This window comes from Acinonyx jubatus, chromosome B2 (assembly GCF_027475565.1).
Source record: "Acinonyx jubatus isolate Ajub_Pintada_27869175 chromosome B2, VMU_Ajub_asm_v1.0, whole genome shotgun sequence".
NCBI lineage: Eukaryota > Metazoa > Chordata > Mammalia > Carnivora > Felidae > Acinonyx > Acinonyx jubatus.
Window position 1 is genome coordinate 52,188,966 of NC_069385.1, and position 17,106 is coordinate 52,206,071.

The following is a 17,106-nucleotide window of genomic DNA, read 5'->3' on the forward strand; positions in this document are numbered from 1 at the left end:
GTTATAGAGACTAGGAACAATGTGGGGGGAACAAAGGAGTTAGGAGGAACAAAATTGCTCCTCTGGGGCTAAAATAGATAAAGTAGGCATGTATCATATAGGAGAATAATGAAATATAAGGAAAAAATAAAAATAAAGGGAAAGAAGAAAGCCACTAAATGCTCTTTCATCTCCTTGATGACCAATTTTGGCTAATGCTCTGCTCCAAATATCAGTAAGTTATTCTCTCTATGATCCCAGATACCTGGTTGTAAATGTTACTAGTGTTGGTCATAAATCCATTCCTAATCCCATAGATTTTATGGATAGGAATAATATATTGATGTAATAGGTCTGCTTCAGAAATCACTTTTAGTTTTTGGCTGACCACAGAAAGTTTCTTATGCCACAAATTTGGACCTCACTCCTATGTCTAATCCATCATCAGTCTTATTGATTCTGCCTTCAGGATATATATTGAACGGACGTGCTTCTAGATTACCATCACCTAGTCCAGGGGCACCTGGGTGGCTCAGTCGGTTAAGCATCCGACTTTGGCTCAGGTCATGATCTCATGGTTTGTGGCTTTGAGCCCTGTGTCAGGCTATGTGCTGACAGCTCAGAGCCTGGAGCCTGCTTCAAATTCTGTGTCTCCTCCTCTCCCTGCCCTTCCCATGCTCGTGCTCTGTCTCACTCTGTCTCTCAATAATAAATAAATGTTTAAAAAAATTAGATTACCATCACCTAGTCCAAATGACTACCATCTCTGTCACCTGGACTATTTCAGTCATCTTCTAACTTAATCTTCTAATTGGCCCACCTGCATTTATTCTGCCATTGCTCCCCTCCCCACCAAGTATCCATAGAGCAGTTAGAATGAATGGCGATTTCTGATCTTGGTACTCTTTTCCTTAAAATCCTTGAATGCTCTCCCATTAGAATAATCTGGACAATCTTCACCATAACCGTCAAGGTCCTACTTGATCGGATCCCCTGCTGACTCTTAGTCTCTGTTCACTACACTCCTGTCTACTGGACTGCTACCATATTGTGCAGGTGCATCAAGCCCCTTCCTAGTTGAGAGCCTGTACGTATGATGCACCTTCTAATTTAGAATGAAAACGCACACAACACACACACACACACAAAACACACATGCTTCAATTCTTCCAGCCTAGCTAGCTGACTCCTAATAATCCCATTGGTCTCAATTTAAATATCATTTCCTTAAGGAAATAGATCTATTTATAGTGCCTAGTACTTTTACTTCATTGCAGTTATCATAAGTCTAATTAGATACTTGATTCTAGCTAATCCACGGGAGACTGGTTTTGCTCATGCCTTTTTCTTTAGCACTTGGCACAATGCTTGAGTCATTGGTATTTAGTAAATGAACGGCTAGATGAATGGATGATGGCAGTGTATCAATAGTGTAATTTCTCATATAAAGTACAACATATTTGATAGGTAATTATTGTTTTTAGAAGTATTAACTTTTTAATAGTATAAAGAACACTTGATCTTTTCATATAGTTTAATCAGCATTTGTGGTTTACATACCTCAAATTTCAAATTAACATCTCTTAAACCACCAAAAATAACCTTGGAGCAATATTATATTTGTATAATGATTTGTTGAGTAAGTGTCTGTGGTGGTTGTATTAATTTAAATATATTTTTTTCATTGAAAATGACATGGAATCACATAATTACTACTATCTAGTGAATCTTATTACTTAGTTAACTATCCTGAATCTCATTTCTGCTCTATAGGTGTGTAATACTATTTATTATTTCATTAGCCTCCAGTTTTCTTCTTGGGCCTAACAGTAATGTCCATAATGAATTGCAGAGTATGTAGCTCATTTCTTCATTTCTTTTCAACCTTAGCCTATCAAAATTTGATGCTTTGTTATTGTAACTTAAGATGAAATATATAATTATCTACCAATTTATTTATTTTTGGTAAAGATAGCACTGTTTTTAGGACAAATTCTTTAACTAGGGCCAGAACATTTCAAAGCAATCAAATAACTAGAGATCTTCAGCATGAGTAATCCTGTGAATGCCCAATTTGGCTTTGTCATGTCTTTGTATATAGAATTTTTGAAATTTATGGTTAGTAATCTTCAAGTTTACCTCATAACAAAAGGGAGATATGTTATTTTTATATGATCCTATTGTTTCACGGGTAAGTTCAGTTACTTTCTATTTCAGTGTATTTATAATAAACAGTTTGGGATATATACATTGTAGATTGGGAGAAAAGGTAAGTTATAAAAATTCTGTTTTTGATATACTTTTAAACATCCTTTTTTATATATTTTAAATCACTTTATTTAAAGACCCATGGTTTTACATACTTGGAACAAGTATTTTTAATTAGATTTGATAAATTTGTTAATGTGGAACTATTTTATGCATTCATATTTCAAAAATGTTTTATATTTTAATCCGTTGTGTCTGTAAGAATTATAAAGTATTTTGTCATTTGCATAGAACTTTATTGGAAAAACTATTTCCATGAAAACATACCTCTATTTAAACATACTTGTGCTCAAATTATTTAATTGTTCTGTTACACATAATTAAGTAGTTTCTAATGTTAGGGAGGTAGGACATTTGTTAAAAGTCATTTGCTCCCCGGGCACCTGCGTGGTTTAGTGGGTTAAGTGTCTGACTTCGGCTCAGGTAATGATCTTACACTTCGTGGGTTCAAGCCCCGCATCAGGCTCTGTCCTGACAGCTCAGAGTCTGGAGCCTGCTTCAGATTCTGTGTCTGCCTCTCTCTCTGCCCCTCCCCAGCTCGTGCTCTGTCTCTCTCAAAAATAAATAAACATTAAAAAATACTTTTTTAATCATTTGCTCCCTTAAATTTCTGAAATTTGTATTTAAAATACTGAAATTTGTTTTTATTAGAATAGTTGTTTTATTCTAACCTGTTCTCTTAGGTCACATAATATAATCCTTTAGTTTGAAAAGTGTTCTTATAAAAATTGAAAATTGTATTTCTATAATTTAACATAAAATTTTCCTTATTTAATATTAATGCCATTTTATAAATACAGAAATACCCTTAAATGATTATAGGTTAGTTGTTTCATCAATGTGTGAGTGTAAGGAATTAATCATTTGTCATCAATGGCATAATAGAATACTCGTCATTCTTATGTTCTTTATATAACCCATGAGGCAATTAGTAACTACAGTTATCTTATGGCAGTTTTTTAAAAGCAACTATTTTATGTTTCCTGAAATTGTTAAATAAAGGAATACTTTAAACATTTTAAATAAAATTTACAGACCATTTTTGAGTTCTGAAAAGGAGAATTTAGATAACGTATTTTTCTGATTTCCAGAACCATAAAATCACTATTATGTCTGATCTTGGGTTATTTTTAACACTTTATGTATTGCTTGCTTGACTGATTGGAGAGAGAGAGTGGGAGTGGGAAAGAGAGGGGCAGAGGAAGAGAGAGAGAGAGAGAGAGAGAGAGAGAGAATCTTAAGCAAGCTCCATGCTCAGCATGTAGCCCAATATGGCGCTCAAGCCCACAACCCTGGGATGATGACCTGAGTCCAAATCAAGAGTCGAGAGCTCAACCAACTGAGCCACTGAGGCGTCCCACTTTATACTTTTAGATAGATATAGATATAGTCTTGATCCGAGTCAACAGAAGACATTCTTGAAATAACTTAGAGAACATATTGATATTATAATAGTTGCCAAAATATAATTTTAATTAGAATTCTGCCAAAATTTTGCTGTTAAATTTTAATATGTTTCATTTTCTTTACTCCTCTGAAAGAGGGTTTCTAATATGCTAGTTTAATAAATATGATGTCTTTAGCAGTATTGTAGCTAATTTTATTTTTAATTTTAACATTTACACCAGGATTTAAAGTTAAGCCCATAAAAATATTATTTAAATTAAGAAACAAATTTATTGAAATTTTAGCTGGATTATGTTAAAGAATAATTTAAAAATCTCTAAGGGATATAGACTTTAGTTTGCATGCTCTCAGTCTCTTGATGTTTGCTTCAGTAACTGGAAGTTTAATTTTAAGCTAAGAACCCAAGAAAATGGTGAAGAAACCTAGGAATTATTTTAGTTTTTTACATTGCTGGCAAACAATTACTTTTATAACCACATGGGTTATATAATAGTTGGAAAATTTTTGTTTGCTATGATAGTATTTTTAGTTGTGACCTAAGAAAACAGATTAACAATTATTAGAATTAGTTATTTCATGTCTTAGCACAATATACTTTAGCTTCTTTATTAAATAAATGTTTTCCACCCTTAAATAGGCAAGTTAGTCAACGGTGGATTAAAAGATGTTAAAGTATATGTAATCGGTTCATTCTGTGTAGTATTTTTTAATTGTTTTTAATATTTATTTTTGAGAGAAAGCAGGAGCAGGGGAGGGGCAGAGAGAGGGGGGACAGAGGACCCAAAGCGGGCTCTACACTGACAGCAGACAGCCCAATATGGGGCTCAAACTTACGAGTGAGATCATGACCTGAGCAGAAGTCAGATGCTTAACCAACTGAGCCACCAGATGTCCCAGTTATTTTTAATGTTTTTAAACAGAAAATGTATCATTTGCAATATTTAAAAATGCTGAAATGAATTCAATTTTAATTTTGCTTGCTAATTAAATTATACCTTTTAGCATTTAGGACTTTTTCACCCTTTCCCAGTATGATAAAGGATTCCTACATTAAAGATAGTGTTGGGAACTCTCTAAAACATCAAGTAGGCAGTTTGCTCAGTATTTAAGAGATGAAATTGTTAGACTTTATTTTACTTTTTGCCACCAAGATTTTTATAGGTGAGTTACATAAGTGACCATTAGAATCACCAAGAAATAAGAAAAAGAATCTAATATTGGAACTGAAGTAGAAGGATGAGGAAGAGAGTTTTTCTCTCCAAAACACTTTTGAATGTTACCTAAAAGCACTATTTTAATCACAACAAAAGCCATCCACCCTTTTTTGAGATGAGGATAATATTTTAAAACAACTTTCTTCATAACCATTATTTATCAGTGGTGAGTACATGTAGCCCTCACTTGTATGGTAGTGTGGGACCAAAAGAATGATCATACAAACTAAAACCACACATAGTGACATTAACAATCAATGGGAAAAATTACAGTTGTTCCATGATCTTTAAAAAATTTTGTCAAGACATTAAAAACTGTCCTGTGTTGGTTATAAACAGAGAGAAATGAAAAAAATAGTAAAACTAATACTAGTTTATTACAATGTAATATACTAAAAACAATTAGAATTGTTTTATTCTTTGTAAAAAACTTACCAAGAGTAGCTTGAACAGTGCTTTGCCATCTCCTTGTATAATAAGTTAGAATAGCAGATCTAGCAGAGTGAGCATCTTTTCTGTGCCTTGGCAAATTGTCCATCTGGATCAGCTTCCAGCATTTTACTTTTGCATTTTCAATATCGGGAAATACCTCCAAGAGTTTCTTTAATGTGAAATTTTTTGCTGGCATCACTTCCCCAGGGATATCTTCATTATTGTCACAGCCACTTTCCTCATTTATGTCAATAAGTTTGCCTTCACTAAATTCTTCTGACTGCATATCTGGAGTCTCTCAAACAGTAATAATGGCAACGTTCCCACAATTAGCTATTTCTTCTATTATTCCATTTACATTTGAGTCCAGTTTCACTTTCATCTTTATCATTTTTCATTTCTTTGTTGCACTTTTATCTTTGTTGGCTAATTCACTCTTTTAGTTACCCATTTTGTAAAATTTCATATGGGTTTAGGAGGCAAGAAGGTAACCCAGCTACATGTTTTTCTGTCTTTAGGCAGGCGAATCGAATGATTAGGCACCAACCAACTTTGGAAAGAAGTGATGAGTTACTGATCATGATATACCTCTCTTATGAACATAGTGCTTTGTAGACTGAAGTGCTAGCAAAGTAGTTTGTATTTATGCAGTTGTAGTTAATATAGTGTGGAAAGTGAAATTGGAACCGTGTTGTTGGAGACTGGTATTATTGAACTAAACTTATGATAGCTGAAATTTGTGCAGATGGGAGGCCTGGGAAGTAAGGGCTGCCTATAATTAGAAGAAGGCTGAACTATTTGAACAATTAAAGATCTGGTCAGTGTTGATGAAATTGAAGATGTAGGACTAGTTGGACTATTTGATCTCTGAGCCATTGAACCCCTGATAACATTTTACGTGGAAGTGTAAATTTGATACTATTCTTCCAGCTTCTTTAATCCTCTTAGGCACTTCCTTAGAGAAGATCTTTCACGCTGTTTCTCTAAAACAAAACCCCTAGTTGTAGTAAAAACAGTGGTTTTAAACTGGAGAATAGTAGTAACGGTGATTATGAATTCGTTATGAAGCAACTGACTTTGAAAGTTTTTTTCAATTTTTATATAATGTTGACATTCTAATAATTAAAAATAATAAATAAGTTTTGATTCATTTAGTCAGTAACTCCATTTTCATTGTTTTCATACTAGCAAATATTTTATTATTAAACGTGAAAGGGGAGGTCTTACTCTGTATTGGGTGCAATTGAATAATGTTAATTTATTGTTTGATTTCCTACAGGTGAACTGGCACAGAGGTTGATCTCAAGATGCCATTAGTGAAAAGAAACATTGATCCTAGGCACTTGTGCCACACAGCACTGCCTAGAGGCATTAAGAATGAACTAGAATGTGTAACCAATATTTCCTTGGCAAATATAATTAGACAACTAAGTAGCCTAAGTAAGTATTTCTATATCAGTGAAAAATATTTTTTGCAAACCAGAATGTTAAGCTTTAGAGTATTAAGAAGATGTCCTTGTGATTAATTTGGGGAGATATTTGATGAGAAGAGTATAAAATTATCTTGGAAAATGTAGTCATTTTAAATAAAATAATGAATCTTAGAATAATTTATTCTCTGCATGTTTCCTCTGGGAAAGAGAAGTAGGGACAGAATTTTAGGAATGGCATCACATGATGGATAAGAATTACTGAAATTGTTTTTAAAGTATGATTTGATCTATGAAAGGTTAGGCCAGGGTTTTACTTTTGCTTGCTCGTTATCACTATTACTTTTTTAGTGGCTTCAATTTGTGTTTTAGGACACTAGTATCTCTTTCTTTATATGTAGTCTAGGGAAGTATTTATATATTCTCAAATATCTAAAAGTAAAAGGTATGGGGTAGTTACTAGTTAGAGGATTAGGTTAGTCAAGTGAGTTGTCTAAAGGACATTAAGATATCAGTCAAGGGTCTTACATGCAGCATGATGTGAAAATAGTAAGTGAACCTGGCTTCTGACAGACAAAAGGTGAGCAGATTGGCCAGATAGTAAAGGCCAACAGAAGGGACAGGAAGAGGAGGATGAGACAGGCAATGTGTTTCTATCACAAGATTGTAGAACAGAGCTACTAAATTAAGGAATTAAACAAATTATTTCCTATTATTCTAAATTTAATGTTAGAAAATTTAAAATCTGTCTTGTGAATTGATGGCTTAGCTTTTTATTAAGACATTTATATTTCATTTTTTAATATTTCATTTTAAAGATAAAACAAGATGTTCTTGGCCTGGATGTATTCTCTAAGTGGTCCTAGATATGTCTTAGCCATACCTACCCATGTAGATTATACTTATAGGGAAGATTGACTCTTCCTTTTAACTTTTGTTCCTTTCCTTTTATAATTGAGAACAAGATAAAGAGAAGTTGTTAATCTATTTTGTTTCAAGTGAGAGCATTTGGACATACACATATGTAACTAGAGCAACATAAAAATTACATTTGAATGCTCTTGGTGAGAGCACTAAATTTCTACATTGCCTATGAAATAGTTTTAAAAATAAAAGGATGTTTGTTTGAATTTAAGTATATTCTTTCCCCCTTTTTGTGGTTATTTTTTCAGGTTAGTTACTGACAGTGAATCACTAACATGGTTTACCTGTTTCTTTCTTGGGAAAGTCAATATAGAATATACTTTTGAGACAAGTCAAAAGAAGAGTCCTAGATATTAATAATGATTAATCTTACTTTTTAAAAGACATTTGCTGACCTTTTTTTTTGACCTATCACTAATTGAATCTAACGTAACATGACTTCCAATAACATTTGTATTACTGTGTGTACATGAGTACATCAGTTAATATTAAAATATATATTAAGAGCGTAGAAATGACATTAACAAATTTAGTTAAAAGTATTTCTTAAAATGAATTTTGGATCTACTACAGGCGTGTTGTTTTAGGTATATTCCCAATAAGAACTAATATAATGATTAAGAGTGTTCATTTCTGTACTAACCCGTTTTGTATATAACCTAAAGATGAAGATGTAAGGAATATTCAAGTCTGGTATAGTTCCTATAAACATCATCTATCAACAAGCATGTGGTCATATTGTAGCCAAGCTCCAAAAATAGAAATACTTTGTAAAAATATAACTAAATTAGGTTTTCGGTGCTTCACGTTTGGAATCAAGAGACCATTGTAGACATTTTCTAAGCAGTTTGTAGAGATTCAAAAACAAGAAAAACCATAAAATACTGTAGCAAGGTATAGCAATAGTTTACTGCCCTGGAATTAACCTCTCTGGCGGCTTTCCCACTTGACATATTTGGGTTGTAGAATTAAATTTAAAAGGCCCCTAGGTACCCAAAATAAACAAGCCCATGCACTAAAGATTATGCACATAAAATAATCAATTGATCCTTCTCTCAGAGCCTGTTTACACTTACTTAGCTAGTTCATACAGGTTTGGTGATCTGGTTCCCAAACATTTATGCTTCAGAGCATTAAAAGAGGAGGTATTGGGGAGATAAAAATAGAAGCAGGTATTACCTAAGCCAGCCAAAAGAAGTCCTTTACAGCAAAGGAAGAAGTGACGTAAGGAGAGAAGCAATATAAAAACCAGAAAGAGGCCCTTTCACGTAGAAGCAGATATTCTTACACATCTCAAGGCTGCTTTCTAGCTTAGAACATTTTGATTTCAGAATCATCACTAAGTTCTCAAGAAAAGGTTAAATTATGTTTAATTTTGTATTTCTACTTAAGACAGGGAAGCTTAGAGTAGATTTTACATCAGCATTCATCCAAAATAGTTAAAATAATTAGTTCATTAAATAATCTCTGAATTACCTAGTAAACTTGGCTATCCAAAATGGTTCTAGGTGTTCACTTAACCAAAAGCATTAACAGAACGCAGCAATAAAGGTAAACTGCAGAACTTGGTCGTGGCTTAGGGGACATCCTCCTGACTTCTTCCCCACAAAATGTTTTCCCTAGTAGAACACAGTTTATAAAAGACACTATATAATTACTGAAGACATAGAATTCACTTTCTATAAATTTCTTCTGTCATACTAAAATTCTTTCCCATCTTATTATTGTTTTACTTAATGACCATTGAGACTCTAATTACCTGAGGAATCTTTTACCATTCTCTTTTCCCAAGGCCATTCTTCTGTTGAATACAGCCAGTTCATGCTACCAAGATGAGCTGATAGAGCCTAAATTTGACAGATAGATAGCAAGTAGGAGGGAGGATAAATAGATTGGCTTGATAAGACTAATTAGAAACACAGACAATGACAGATAACACTGAATACTTTGCTGTGTGATAAAGCTACAAGGTTCTTGTCTGAAGAGTATACCCCATTTGAATTGAAGAGTTGAGTATGATAAATACTGAAGTTATTCTGAACGGTGTGATCATGTATATAATTAAAATCATGAGTTTTAGATTATAGGAACTGAGAAAAGAGAGATAAGCATAAGGTGAAGTCATTAGAGGAGACTTGCTGAATGAAATATGAATTGAATTGGGCCTTTAAGGAACAAAAGAATTTGGAAAATGGAGAGGAATGAGGAAGGAAGGCATTTTTAGCTTGCATGAAGAATTAGGCAAATGAATAGAGGCAAAAATAAAAATGTTAAGGGGATTAAAGGGACAGGTGATGTGGGATGCTATGTATGGTGGACACTGATTTTGGAAGACATAGAATTTTAGTTGAGAAGATTTAGTTTTAACATCATAGATGATAAGTGGTAAGGAAACCAAGTAGGTTCTTAAATAGGTAAGTAGTATAATACTTCTAAGATTAGTTCAAATTCATATACATGCCCAGTCAGTTTTACATTGCAAATTTTACTCCTTTCACCTCGAAGAAAAGGAGGTAGATGTGGAAAGTAAGAAAGGATGTGAAAAGAGAACAGATGGGATGTTTATTTTATCCACTGATACATTAGCACTTAAACCTGTAGTGGGGAGGAGCATAGACTCTTACTTAAAAATCTGTTGAAAAACTGTGGGCTCTCTCTTTAGAAAAATGCAAATATATTTTTAAAAAATCTGTGTATAATTTCCATTGGTTTAAATTAAGGATCCTTGTATTAAACTAAGCTCTTTTAGGGATGAAATTGTCTCTTCTGTTCCTAGCATTTGTATCCTTAATGTTTGTTGAAAAAAATGAATGGCTTTATACCTGCCCTTTCTTACAGTTGGGATGCTTTCCTTATCTGCCAGAGAAACTCTGTCTCTGGAAGCATCTCAGACACCATCCCACATTCAAAATTAGGTGCATCTTACCTAATTTGTGTTCTGTGGCTCTTACCTTGTATATAGTAAGAGCTGCCTATTGTTGACCTCCTACCCTGTACGTGGAACTCTGCCAGGTCCTTTGTTCACTGTGTCTCCTTTCCTTATAAATTCTTTTTGAAGCAGATATTTTTATCCCTATTTTACAGGTGTGAGGAAATTGATACCAAGGTCTCAAAGTGAATGGAACAAAGATTTGGACTTATTTATTAAATTGCTTTTCATATTTGTTTAGATGTCTGTTTCTCCCTCTTGTTCAAAACTCATCAATGGCAGAGACCTTCTTCCATCATTTTTATATCTCCAGGGTCTGGTACAAGGTCTGGCACATAAGACATTTTCAGTCTATTTGGTTTAAAGATATATGTGAGTAAATGAATATATACAAAACTATTCATTTTTATATTTTTATAGAAACATTAAAGTTCTTAATTTAATATAGAGAGATTGAAGTTCTGATTTTTTTTCTTAAAGACCATAGAATCTTCTAGGCCAGGAATTTTATGTTTTACTTTTTGGTGCCTTCGGTAGGTCATACACCTGCCTGGCACAAGGTGAGCTCTCATTAAATGTTTGTTGATTTAACAGATATTATATTTAAATACTTTGAAAAAAAGGCACAGGGTGAGCTCTCATTAAATGCTTGTTGATTTAACAGATATTATATTGAAATACCTTGGAATGAATGCAATATTATTCAAATATAAACTAGTGAGATTAGTGAATTCTTTTAATAAATATTAATTACCTCTGTCTCAGGAACTGTCTGAAAAGAGTTTACTATGGAGCTAGACTTAACCTATACAGTATGCTTGGGTCTAAAATGTCTTAATTTAGCAAGACTGTCAATTTTTTTTATTCAAAGGTGTACATAGTAATTGACTCATCTTTATATTGTAAGTATGCATTACTTTATATGTTCTAAATACACTGAATATTTTTCATTATAGATTGCCTAAACTTCTCCCTGGCTTACTTACTAGATAGAAATTTCTGTTTTTTTCTCCTTTTATAATAGGAGTATTTTCTCTTATTCTTTTCAGTAATAGAAATTTATATGACTAGAGAAAATACAGCAATTTTAGATTTAGGATTATTTTTTTAAGAAACTAGATAGAACATGAAAATATAAAATATCTCACAAATTTTCAGAATGTACGTTTTGGGCATATCTGAGACTGGTCTTCTGCTGGGCTTATGAAGACTCTTAGATTCTGTCAGTTGGCCTGAAATTCAATTCTAGTGTAGAGTTTATTTATGAACACTGATTTAAAAGATATATTATTTGTATGTACTTTTTCATCATAGCGTTCTCTAACCCTCACCAGATGGGTAGATACGGATAAAGCAGATAGAGTATTTGCATTTTAGGCATAAGTCACGTAGCAGGATGTGGTAGAACTAGTGTTTAAAACCAGATTTCCCAGGGTTTATGTTTTATCACTTTGTCTCAATTCATTTACTTTTAGGCTAGGGTTGTATAAACTAGTTCCAAATAAATGTCAAATTCATTAGGATAGCACTTTTAAATGTTAAATTGTTTGATATTTATCTCTCATCACATTAAGTTTATGGTATATGTTTCATTTTTGCCTAGGTAAGTATGCTGAAGATATATTTGGAGAATTGTTCAATGAGGCACATAGTTTTTCCTTCAGAGTTAACTCATTGCAAGAACGTGTGGACCGTTTATCTGTTAGTGTTACACAGCTTGACCCTAAGGAAGAAGAATGTAAGTTTATTCATATTATATTTTCTGTCACATATATATTTTGAGTTTGGTGAGATGAGCAATATATTTAAAAACAGTATTAAACACAAATTTATCACAAGTCTTTTTTACTGATGACCTTTGATGTACCTGTTGTAATTATCTATAAATACCATTAGTGTGACTCTTCTGGCTTTTCTATTCTCTTTTTCTTTTTTGCCTCTTTTCTTTGTATATTAAATAGCTTTTAATTTTTGACCTAAAATTTTTAACCAGACCTTTTCTCCATTCTTTTTTCCTTTATAATTTATTTGTATACTTCTGTCCTAGAAATAAGTTATTGGAAAATTACTTGAAATTTTAGGTTTGATTCCTTAAGAATGTAATTCCTTTTAATATTCTTTTGTGTGTGCATATTAAATTGATGAACTCTGATCTAATTGTTTGAATGTTACTCCCCACCTTAAATGAACATTTCCCAAAAAACCCAAATTGCCAATATGTTGGATAAAAGTATTCTATACTAAGTATTAAACCAGGGATATCAGAGAAAAAAAACAATACATTACAGGCTGACATAATGGGAAAAACTTTAGTGGTAAAATGACATTTTATACTTTGATAGAATACATTGAATGCTGTTGTGTCTCAAATTCCTCTTTTTGATTTTTTGGGTTCTTTTTCCTTATACAAAAAGAAATGAAACTATTTAGAACATAATTTACAGTTATTTTCCCTAGAGAATTATTATTAAATAATATATATAGAATATCTCTTATATCCCTTTCTTCAAAATATTTTTTGTTGAATAACATTTTTAGTATAAGTACAAGGTATGTAACATACCTAAATTTGAATAAAAATAATAGAAGATATCACTGGAAAAAGCAAAAAGTAGAATGTAATGGTACATATCTTCATGATAGAACCAACTTATATATATACATATATATATATATACACATATATATATATATATGTGTATATATATATATGTATATATATATATATATTTTTTTTTAATATAACTTCTTGTCAAGTTAGCTAACATACAGTGTATATGGTATGCTCTTGGCTTTGGGAGTAGATTCCCATGATTCATCACTTACATAAAATACCTAGTGCTCATCCCAGCTTCTTTTTATGTAACCTAATTAAAACCTAAATAAGTAGAGGTAAATACTTGTCATATTAAGTTTCTACTGCTTGCAAATATATAAGTTCATAGGTCTGGATATGATTTTCTTATCAAAATAGAACTTTTTTTTTTCTTAAACAGCTTTATTGACATGTATTTCATACACCCTACAATGAACCTGTCTGACATTAAAGTGTACAGTTCAGTGGTTTTTAGTATATTCACAGTTAACGCAACTATCACCATAATGAATTTTAGAACATTTTCATCACTCAAAAAAGAAACCATATACCCATTTGCAGTTACTCCCTAAATCCTCTTTCCCCCAGCTTCTAGCAGTTACTAATCTACTTTCAAGTAGAAAATCTATTTTCAAGTCCCATGGATTTGCCTATTCTAGACATTTCTTATGAATGGAATAATACAGTACATGACCTTTAGTGATTGACTTCTTTCCTTTAGCATGTTTTTAATATTGCTGCATGATGTAGAATGTATTTGCATTTCCCTGATGACTAATGATGTTGAGCATTTTCTCAAGGCTTGTAGCCATGTAGAGACAAGTTATCCAGCAGGAAGTAGTAGAGCCAGGATTTAAAACTAGGGTTTAACTGGCTTATCAGACATGTGTGTATCTTTTTTGGAGGTCCTTTCCCCATTTTTAAATTAGAATATTTTTCTTTTTGTTGTTGAGTTATAAGAATTCTGTATACGTTCTTGATTTAAGTCCCTTCTCAGATGCATGATTTGCAAATATTACCCCCCATTCTGTGAGTGGTTTTTGTTAGTGATATCCTTTGAAGCATGTATATGTGTATTAACTACACTTCATGAAATTCTTGAAATAATTGCTAGTGGTGAAAAAATATTTTATGACCATACTTTTAAATATATCATTACATTCAAACTTTTCAAAGTTAAACGTTTAAGTTATAAATATATGCCATCTAATAATACAAGAATACAGAGATAGTTCCTATATGTAACAGAAATAAAAATTAACAGTTTCAAAATACTGTTAAATTTTAACAAATATCTTAGCACTCCAATTGAAATTGAAAACAAAAATATACGTAATAGTTAAATAACTTTAAAGATATGTTTAAGTATTTAAAAAAATCTTAATGTGCCAATAACCATCAGAATTGTTTATAATTTCCTTTAAGCTTATGGCGAACATTGGAGAAGGATTCAGAATCTAAAAGCTGAATTGCTTAATTTGATACTATTTTAGGGATATTGTATAGAAGTGTTCAAAGCTATTTAACCTAGATTTTTAAACTCAGTAAGAGTTCACGTAAAGTAATATTATGAATATAATACTTAAATTACAGAGTGTAATATTAATATTTTTGTTTTCAAATTACTAGTAAATCATTAAGTAATGGTGAGAACTACCAATATAATTTAGAAAGTGTGTAAAAAAAATGAGTTTTTAAACAAAGACCTATACTATTGTATTTAATTATGTTTACAAATATTGTGTTGACTTACTGTTACATAGTACTATTTAAATATCAGATGTTGTTTTGGTAACTGAAAGGCTTTTGTTTTAGTGACCTGTTAATAAGACAAATGGTAAATGAGAGCAGTTGAAGATAGAAAAGTGCTTATTACATTGTATGTTCTCTCCTTGAGTAAGACCGTTTTGGGAGACTAAACACTAGGTTCCATCTTGGTTATATACTTATGGTAAATAAGTGGAGTGGGAGAGTGGCAAGAATTGGTCCATTTTGATTGTAGAAAACAGAGGCCACATCTGATGGGAGCCAGAGAACAGCATGTGTTGTTAGGGTGAAAGGGTCAGTCTCAAAGGCAGACAGGTCTGGGTTTTCTAATCCGACTCTGCTGCTTATTTTGCCTTTGGCCAGTTATGTAATGTTTCCTAGTCTTGGTTTTCTTATCTTTTTTTTTTTTTTTTCAACTTTTTTTTAATTTATTTTTGGGACAGAGAGAGACAGAGCATGAACGGGGGAGGGGCAGAGAGAGAGGGAGACACAGAATCGGAAACAGGCTCCAGGCTCTGAGCGGTCAGCCCAGAGCCTGACGTGGGGCTCAAACTCACGGACCGCGAGATCGTGACCTGGCTGAAGTCGGACGCTTAACCGACTGCGCCACCCAGGCGCCCCAATAGTAGAGATTCTTATAGTATGAGATAAAAGATAAGTGAAATAGATGATGATATAGATTGCCCAGTACTTGAAAATATTTTCTTTATGGTAAAGTATGTTTTAAGTTTATAGCGTATGTATAATATTTATAGTCTAGCTAGCATAGAGGTCAATATAGCCAAGAATGCAACTGAGGACTAAGTAATCCCTTCAGTGTTATTGGTATAAGCTAAATAAAAGTAATAAAGAGAAATGAGAGAAAAAGATTATTTAAAAAAGAAAGAAGAGGATGTAGGTTAGTGGGGGGTAGTGATGGCAATTAGAGAAAAGTGAAAGGTATTTTCGGTGGGAAATACAGATATGCTTCAGGCATCATTACAGCCTTTTGAGCCTTAGAAATCAAAGGTGCACTGAAACGTATCTGATTGGGAAGATCAGAGACAAAATGATATTGGGACATAATGATAGAGCACTTAAAATGTGGTTCCTGATTCTCAAGCCACTACAGTCACAACTTCCTGAACCATGCTGACTCTTAAACACAGTATGTGAATTTGTCCTTATGTTAAATCCACTTAGTAAAATAAATAAAATACATTTTTGATTTTTGTTTTAGTGTCTTTGCAAGATATAACAATGAGAAAAGCTTTCCGAAGTTCTACGATTCAAGATCAGCAGCTTTTCGACCGCAAGACTTTGCCTATTCCGTTACAGGAGACGTATGATGTTTGTGAACAGCCTCCACCTCTCAATATACTCACTCCGTATAGGTCAGTGGGCTAATAAATATGAAGGCTGGCTATTTACTTTCATACTGCATGTTCAGATAGGTAGCAGTCTACCTTTATATGCTAAATCCCCAAATATGCTTTATGTCACTGGGCTTTTGATCAACACAGAGAACCCTCTTTATCCATCACCCTTAGAAAACTTGTGCTTTACTCACTACATACGTTCCCAAGGTTCTGGCATACAAAAGACAAGACTTACTCAAGGGAGTTGTTTTGAGACACAAGGAGTTGTTATTGTCTTTTTAATGTAATATCTGGTCAGATGAAAAATAAAAAGGGCCCAAAATTCCACCACACTAACAAAATTAATATCATTTTTGCTTGCTCATATCTACTCTTGATCTATATGCATTAAGCTTTTACATAATGAATATGTAGTATCTATTTTAAAAATGTTTTTTACCATTTAAAATAAAATCTGGAATTATTCAGGCTTTCTTTGGGGATAGTTCCACATGATTTGTTAAATGGGTAATTTAAGATATACCACACATATCCTGAATAAAATAGTATTCAGATACTTATTTGAAGCAGTTTTATCAGTATGCAAGTCATTGGATAAAATAACTGTTACTAGCATGACAATTAAAGGAAATGTGGGGGGCGGGGGGGTTTGTAAGGTAATAAGTAAATTACAGTATTGGCAGAAACTCTTTGTATATCTCCATTGTAAATGATATTATTGTCTTTTCAGGCTTTTATCTTTGGCAGAACCTTTTGTAATTACTGGAATTCCCCAGAGGACTTGTAGAAAAGTTGGTATTCA

General features: G+C 32.6%; 1 protein-coding gene across 8 annotated transcripts in view; it reads left to right on the forward strand.

Annotated features, from left to right (window-relative positions):
* The window catches only part of WASF1 (WASP family member 1), a 69,613-nt gene that overhangs the window by 44,793 nt on the left and 7,714 nt on the right, over window positions 1-17,106 (forward strand). For all 8 annotated transcript variants that reach the window (XM_053222383.1, XM_027057105.2, XM_053222382.1 and 5 more), the window contains 3 exons: window positions 6,580-6,740; window positions 12,187-12,321; window positions 16,166-16,319. In XM_053222383.1, coding sequence (XP_053078358.1) covers window positions 6,608-6,740; window positions 12,187-12,321; window positions 16,166-16,319 — 422 coding nt within the window. In that variant the 5' untranslated portion in view covers window positions 6,580-6,607. The remainder of the gene's footprint in view (window positions 1-6,579; window positions 6,741-12,186; window positions 12,322-16,165; window positions 16,320-17,106) is intronic.